Source organism: Carassius auratus, unplaced genomic scaffold (genome assembly GCF_003368295.1).
Source record: "Carassius auratus strain Wakin unplaced genomic scaffold, ASM336829v1 scaf_tig00215172, whole genome shotgun sequence".
Taxonomy (NCBI): domain Eukaryota; kingdom Metazoa; phylum Chordata; class Actinopteri; order Cypriniformes; family Cyprinidae; genus Carassius; species Carassius auratus.
Window position 1 is genome coordinate 105,424 of NW_020527963.1, and position 8,328 is coordinate 113,751.

General features: G+C 41.3%; 1 protein-coding gene across 1 annotated transcript; it reads right to left on the minus strand.

Moving 5' to 3' along the window:
- Positions 1–1,811: 1,811 nt before the first annotated feature.
- On the minus strand, positions 1,812–3,559 carry LOC113093846 (uncharacterized). The gene is made up of 2 exons (XM_026259426.1): positions 2,137–3,559; positions 1,812–1,925 (listed from the first exon to the last, which is right to left on the minus strand). Exon 1 carries the CDS (start codon positions 3,514–3,516, stop codon positions 2,542–2,544), a length of 975 nt encoding a protein of 324 aa, XP_026115211.1. The 5' UTR covers positions 3,517–3,559; the 3' UTR covers positions 1,812–1,925; positions 2,137–2,541.
- Positions 3,560–8,328: the final 4,769 nt, after the last annotated feature.

The window sequence follows — 8,328 nt, forward strand, 5'->3', positions numbered from 1 at the left end:
ATGAATGTTTGGAGCTCAGATGATAATTCTCTCTTTCGAGGATCAGAGGACTTCAGCTGTGAAGAGACCCGATGTCATTTCAGGTATGTTTGAAGCAGGTGTTCTTTAGTTTAATATGACAAAAATGAAAACGAAGATCATTTAAATTGCACACATTTAGTTTTCTTTTTCTTTGATGTGTATGCAAATGTATCTGAAAACCTGGTCTCATGTATTTGATCAGACATTGTTATTGAAGAGCCTGATGGTTCATTTGGTTTAATGAATTTGATAAAGGCGTATAATAAAGACACAAACACTGCGTGACCTGAGCTGGTGCCACAAGACAGTGTAATTAGCTTGAGATCTCAACAGGTATACAGCACTTGTTAGATGAAGGATGTGTTTAAAGCACAAGGGGCTCTTATAGTAAACTATGCAACCATTCACTTGTCACAAAGCGCCTGCTAGTAAATGCTGTAATTAGCTTAACTTTCTCTTTCGACGGCACATATTCAAAAGTTACTTCGGATTCTGATTCTACTTTTTTCCATGCAGCATGATTCGACCGAGTGGTGCACTCTGCTAAGCCGCAGGTTCTGAACTTCTGAGGTTGTGGGTTCAAATCCAGGGTGGTTAATGTTATGCTGCAGTGTTTAGAGTGTTTAACTCCTAGCCCTAAGGTTGTGGGTTCGAGTCTTGGGCTGGCAATACCATGACTGAGGTGCCCTGCTCCATGTGTGTGTTCACAGTGTGTGTGTGTGTGTGTGTTCACTGCTGTGTGTGTGCACTTTGGATGGGTTAAATACAGAGCATGGGTCCCCATACTTGGCTGTATGTCATGTAGATTTCAGTATATTTAATGTAGATTTTTCCCAAGCTTTTAAAATGATGCACCAACATCATGGTTTTGATTCTTATATTTTCATTTTGGTTGATGTATTGAAACATGGAACTCCAATAGAAAATAAAAAAATAAAAAAATAAAGGCATCATAGAAACACTTTTGATCTTAAAAGTTGTTAGAAGATGCTACAAACGAGTTGTGACATGTTTTATTGTATGATTTTAATTGCATCACGTGTAACGGAGACACTTTTGTTAGTCTCTCTTAATTCCATTTAACTTAGACCATCACAGTATTATGTTGTGATTTCTAATAATGCTGCCCAAATCATATTTCATTTACATGCCAAGAAAGTTATTAAACACATTCTGCACTTTTTGAACATTGCACTGTAAAACTGTTGTATTTTGTACAGAAAGAGTGAAAAAAGGCTACACTGGAACAGAATTGTCGGTGAAGTTTTAAAGAAAGTGGCACATTAAATTAAACATGATATTTTGTAATCTCTGCTTCAAATAAATATATTTATTATTATTATTATTATTATTATTATTATTATTATTTGCAGTGCATGTATAGGGGGAAAATTGCTATATGGTGAAAAACTCTAAATGGTTTAATATCACATAATATGTAATTTTACTCTAGCAACTAGTAAATTTATAGTTTTTGCAAATAGAAATTCTGAATTACAAAATAATTATATTGAATTATAAAATCAGTAAAACCAATAGATGCCCTTAATCCTCTCTTCCCAAAAGTGAAACAATTCCTCGCTTAAAGTGTAAAAATTACCTTTTTTGTCTGAGAAAGCTTATATTGATCCATTTTCATATTTATTCTTTTGTTCATTTTTATGTAGTTTCACAAACAAGTGTGTGTGTGTGTGTGTGTGTGTGTGTGTGTGTGTGTGTGTGTGTGTGTGTGTAGTATATATACTATACACACACACTTACTCAATATTTACTATGTGTAGCAGCCCCTTGGCGTCGACAAACGAGACAGAGAGTTTCGACGGGTGCTTAATCTTCTTTATTTCGCTCGCTTTGAGCGCCATTAACCTTGACTTCGAGAAACGTTGTGTTGTAGCACCGTGAAACTATATAAAGAAACAATATACTCATAAATAAAAAACTTATGTACAAATGACAGATTACTTAAACAAATACACATTTACAGATACCCAAAAGGCAAATAAATTATTACATACATGAGAAATTAACCAAAAAGAGCGACAAATAACACGTGCCATACGAAATTATATATTACTTTAAAATACAACATGCAAAACACACAATAAAGACACATACCTCGCTCCGCTTGCCAAAGGGTACTAGATGAACCAAAACGTAAAGTGCATCCACTTTTTACAATATATATTTCAAACTTTTGTAAACGCCATGTGAGAACCACAATGTGCTCCTCGTCCGCACCTTTCTTCTACCTGCGTTACAGCTTACGTTACGTAGAGAGCGTGCGTGCGCACACACAACACATTTAAAGTGACACACACATACATATTTTTGCGGTCATTTACACTCCCACCAATTATGAGATGATGAAAGAACAGAACAAACTGTGAATGAATCAGAACATGATTTCTGCACATCAATATGACCGCCTTCACAGTTTTATGCATGTGAAGTCTAAAATGTTAGGTTTTATAGAACTTAATTACATGGTCTGATGCAATGATATCACAAAGCAGTCGCTGATTACTCATTTTCAATAAGTACCACCAATTTTTGGATGGGCCTTTCAATGACTGTGGGCTTGGAGCGTTGATTTTGTTTTCGCTCCCCTAACTGCAACTTAACTCGCCTTACAAGACCATCACTTCCTTCACTGGTTTCCACCACTCGGCCTAATTGCCACTGACCTCTGGGAAGCATATCATCTTTGATGATTACAACATCATTCACTTGAAGGTTACGGCGAGGAATATGCCATTTCTGACGTGCTGCAATGTTGAGAAGGTATTCCTTCTTCCAACGACTCCAAAATTGTTCGATTAGGTATTGAACTCTGCGCCATCTTTTAGTGGCATACACATCTTGTTTTACAAACTTTCCTGGAGGTGGAAGAGCAACATCAGATTTCATCATTATCAGATGGTTTGGGGTCAATGGTTCGAGTGAATTTGGATCATTAATCCCATCTACCGTTAGAGGGCGGCTGTTTACAATGGCCATTGCTTCATAGAACAGCGTTCTGAGTGATGCGTCATCAAGCCTGCCTGGGCATAAAGCAAGTGTGGCATTGAGTACATTTCGCACAGTACGTATCTGGCGCTCCCAGACACCTCCAGCATGGCTTGCAGAAGGAGCATTAAAGACAAACTCGCATTGCCTTTCTGTAAGAAAGATCTCTAAGGCGTTGGTGTCAATCTCTTTCAGTGATTTTGCGAATTCATTTTTAGCTCCAACAAAGTTAGTGCCGTGGTCACACTGAAGTTTGCGAACTGCTCCTCTGAGGCTGATAAAGCACCTTAGGGCATTGATAAAGGAGTCTGTAGATAGGTCCTCAATCATTTCAATATGGACTGCACGAGATGATAGACAAGTGAATAATAGGCCATATCTCTTAAGCTCCTTACGAGCTCTCTTCACAATAAATGGCCCGAAACAGTCCATACCACAGTACGTGAATGGAGCGGAAACCTCAACACGTTCTCTGGGAAGTTCTGCCATACGCTGTTCTTCAGCTGGTCGTCTGAGTTTCCGACATTGCACACACTTGTTTATGAATTTAGCGACGGACTTACTGCCTCCAATGATCCAGAATCCATTCATTCTTAACTCCATTTGAGTTTGGCTTCTTCCCTGGTGACGAACTTTGATGTGGTAATGCGACAGAATTAGTTTAGTGATGTGGTTACCTTTTGGAAGTATTACAGGATGTTTTAGATCTTGACTGAGAGAGGAGTGTTTTAGCCTCCCACCAACACGGAGGATGCCATTGTCCAAAATAGGATCCAGAGGGTACAGTGCGCTTGAATTTGGTAGAGCTTCTCCTCTTTCAATTATTTGCATTTCCTTTGAGAATGCTTGCTGCTGTACAAGCTTGATGACCACCTTAGCAGCTCTCTCACGTTCTTCAACTGTCACATGATCACCATTGTACATCTGTTTGTGGCCCAATCGGTTTATTCTTGCAACCACCCTTAGAAGCATAGACCAAGAAGAGAATCGACTTAAGCGACTGAGGATGTCTGCTCCATCTCTGACGGAGGTCACAAAGGTTTGGACTAATTTAACTTCAGGATCACCGACAAGCAGGTTCACAGGTGTATATGGTGTTGCATTTACTTCCTGTTCCCACAGGAATTTGGGTCCTGATAACCACATTGATGTAGAGATGGCAGACGCATTAAGCCCTCTAGATGCATAATCAGCAGGGTTATCTGTTGTATTTACGTAACACCACTGACTAGGATCTGTGACATCTCGTATCAGCTGCACTCGATTTGCGACAAAAACATGAAACCTACGGGCTTCGTTGTTAATGTATGCTAAAACGACCTGCGAGTCTGTCCAGAAGAACTCTTGGTCAATCTTCATTTCCAGCTCATTTTTCAGCATGACACTCATTCTGGCAGATATGACAGCGGCTGAGAGTTCTAACCTGGGAATGCTTATGACCTTTGTAGGTGAGACCCTGGCTTTAGCCATCACCAGACAGCAGTGGACTTCACTCTTGTCATTTTTGAAGCGGAGGTAGGAACAAGCACCATATCCTACATTACTCGCATCAGAGAAGTGGTGTAACTCTGTTCTGACTATTTCACTGAAGGTATGTGGGTGATAACATCTTGGTATCAATACTTCCTTGAGTTTCAGAAGATCGTTTTTCCAATCCACCCATTGAGGACGCAAGTCATCAGGAAGTTCATTGTCCCATTCAGTACCTCTACGACAAAGTTCTTGTAGGATACACTTTCCCTGTAGAATAAATGGGGCGACAAACCCAAGAGGGTCATATAGAGAGGCTATAACAGACAGAATACCACGGCGAGTCAATGGTTGATCCTTAAGGTCGATGCTGAAACTGAATGTGTCATCCTTTGTTGACCATTGAATGCCGAGTACACGTCCAGCTGGTGTTGCTTCAAGATTAAAGTCAAGAGGCTTTGATGTTGTTGCCTTTTCTAACGGGTTTAAACAACTCAGAACGTCTTCCTTATTTGAGTTAAATTTGTGAAGCCGTAAACCTCCATGTTTACACACTCTTTGAGCTTGCATTATTAGTTCTTTGGCTTCACTGATTGAGGGAACACTGGTTAACCCATCATCCACATAAAAGTTCTTCTCAATGAATGCTGAGGCTGAAGGATAGTTAACCTTGTGCTGCTGTGCCAGGTACTTTAGGCCGAAATTAGCACACCCAGGTGAAGACGTGGCACCAAAGAGGTGGACTGCCATGCGATATTCTTGAGGCTCTTTCTCCAAGTCTCCACCCTCCCACCATAAGAATCTCAGGTAATTGCGTTCATCAGGTGGGACGAGAAACTGGTGAAACATCTTCTCTATGTCACAGGTAACTGCAACTGGCTCCTTTCTGAAACTGCACAGCACTCCCACCAAGGAATTGGTTAGATCAGGCCCAGTCAGAAGTGTGTCATTTAATGATATACCACGAAACTTTGCTGAACAATCGAATACCACCCTCAGCTTGTTTGGTTTCTGAGGGTGGTACACCCCATGGTGTGGGATGTACCACACTGTCTCTCCACTTAGTATAGCTGGAGCTTGTTCTGCATCACCTTTGATAATCATCTCTTCCATGAAAGCCTTGTAGTGATCATAATACTGTTTATTGGACTTGAGCCGTTTCTTTAGGTGTTGTAGTCGAGCAGTTGCTAGCCCTTTGTTGTTGGGTAGTGAGGGTCGGCTGCTGCACTTAAATGGGAGAGGAAGCTCGTAATGTCCATTATCCTTCTGATGAATATTGGCACTGAGGTGCTGTATGAAACAAACATCCTCTTGTGACACACATTTATCCTCATAAGCTTTTTCATTGAAATCGGACTCAAGAATTTTCAGGATATCATTGGACGATGGGACAGGTATTTCCTTTACTGCAACACGGTGGACAAAACTCTGATTTCCTTGTCGGTCAAGGTGTGGATTAGACAGGCCTATAATACTCCACCCAAGCACAGTTCTTTGCGCGAAAGGCTCATTTTCACCACCTATAATTGCTTCCAAGGGAGCTAGAGCAGATGGGCAGTCAATCCAATTAAAAGTCCGACTTCACAGTTCAAAAGTGGTGACAGCTGACTTGCTAAGTGTCTGAGGTGACTCCACTGAAGCGCTGTGTGCTTGGTGGAATATACGACTTGTCCACTGGAATGAAGTCTCTTGTGTATGCTTGCTGTAGTGGTATAGAACTTGCAGATTGTAGTCCTCTACTTTAAGTCCACAGACTCTCTTACTGGCAGTGATCGTGTCAGCAGCTGTCATGGTGCTGAGCCTCAATTGCACAGGTTGTGAGACAACATTCAAACTTTCAAGAAGATCTTCCAAGATGAAACTTGAGTCGCTCTGGGTGTCAAGTAGAGCATAAGTTAGTAACTTCTCTTTGGGGGTTCGTCCACTGTAGAGATGAAAACTGGCACAACTGCTGGAAGTAGCAAGAGAACATTGAGTGAGTGCGTGGGTCATGACTTTATGAACTTCCTCACTTGCTTGAACATTCGTAGATGCTCCTTTAGGGTCCTTTGAAGGAGCTTTATCCTTTCTTCATGTAAGCAGGTAGGATGACTTCGACCACACGTACCACATGTATGTCTTCTTCTACAGTCTTTACTCATGTGTCCCTTTCTGAGACATCCGAAACAGAGGTGGGTTTCGTGAATGAAGGCTTTCTTTTTCTTCAATAGTCTTTCCAGCAAATGTAGAGCATTGAGCAATGTGATGTTTTTCACATCTTTGCAGAAAAGGCACGATGTCTTTGGCTTAGAGCTGTACGTCTCTGGTCTTTTTGAGCTTAAGTCCTTCACCTGAACCTTTGTACTGAGAGCCTTAGCACGCTTGGGAACCTTTCATCTGTGTTCTTTGATTCACAAATAGTGCAGAGGTTATAGGGTTACAAGCTATTTTTGCTTCCTTTTGCAGAAATTCTGTGAAGCATTTGAAACTTGGATAGTCACCTGATGTGTCTAGCTCTTCCACCACGATTCGGTTCCACTTTCTCACAATCCATTCGGGGAGTTTCTTTAACAGCTTGTGGTTTTCTTCAGAATCATTTAGGATGGCTAATCCTTTACGTGAGGAATTGCCTCGACACAACCTTGTAGGAAATCTGTGAAGTCTCGTAATGCCAGTGGGTCATTTGCTCCAATTTTGGGCCATCTCATCAGCTTGTCTCGAAACGCTCTTTGGATGACGAACGAGTTCCCGTACCTTTCCTGTAACACTTTCCAGGCACCTTGATACGCATCCTCAGAATTTCTGTAGAAATATCCCTCCACCGCTTTGCGAGCTTCCCCAGCAAGGTAATTCTTCAGATAGAACATTTTTTCACCAGAAGGAAGAGGTTTTCGATCAATGAGGGCCATGAATGACATCTTCCAATCTATGAATTTTAAAGGGTCACCAACAAAGACAGTGGGTTCTGGAACAGGCAGCCGATGTGTGCTTAGTGAGTTTGCTATTGCTTGAGCTAGATTTGCAGTTTCCTGAGGTGATGTAAACTCCATATCCTTCACATGATGCTTGCTGAGGTAGGAACGACTGTGCTTCCGGGTTCAGTTGAGATGTAAGCTCTGTCCTTTGGCAGCCAGTGTGAATGCTAGGGCCTTCGTCATCTTCACAGCGATGAAGGTTGCCTTCCAAATCGTTATACACTTTGACACGAGCTGCTGCTACTTTAACTTTTTTGTCAACTTGTAGCTGTTGTAGCCGTTTCTTTTCCTCAACTAGCCTTAACTGCATTTCAGCCTCCTCTGCTTTATCTCCGCTAACATTCTCGATTCACAAAGCTTCCAGTCTATGCTCCATCTTTATCAAGCTTAGCTTGTTTGATTGTGAATTTCTTGTAAAGCTTTAGCTTGTTCCAGTTTCGCTGCAAATTCTGCCTGTGCATCAGCACGCTTACTTGAGACTTTAGAAGTCTTGGATTGGTTATCGGATCCCAGTGATGACTCTGAAACGACTGTGTTTGTTACTGTACATCCAAAGACGGATCCATATTCATCCTTATTCAGCACTTGCCTTACTCTTTCCTTCACAAGTCTTCGTTGTAACTTTCATTAAATGTTTCCAGTCGTTTACTGACAAGATCAGTGATCTCTGCAGTTAGTGCAGCGCAGGCATCCATACGTTTAACAATGTCTGGAGTAGTAGTGTGGTTACGCAGAATTGCTTCATAACGCTGATAGACTGAATCATGTCTGCCTTGAATGTCCTGCTGTATTTGATCCAGGTCTTCACGTGTACAGAATGTTTTCAAATTTGATCTAGCCTCTCTTGCAGCCTGCTTCCAGGACTCATATGTCTTAT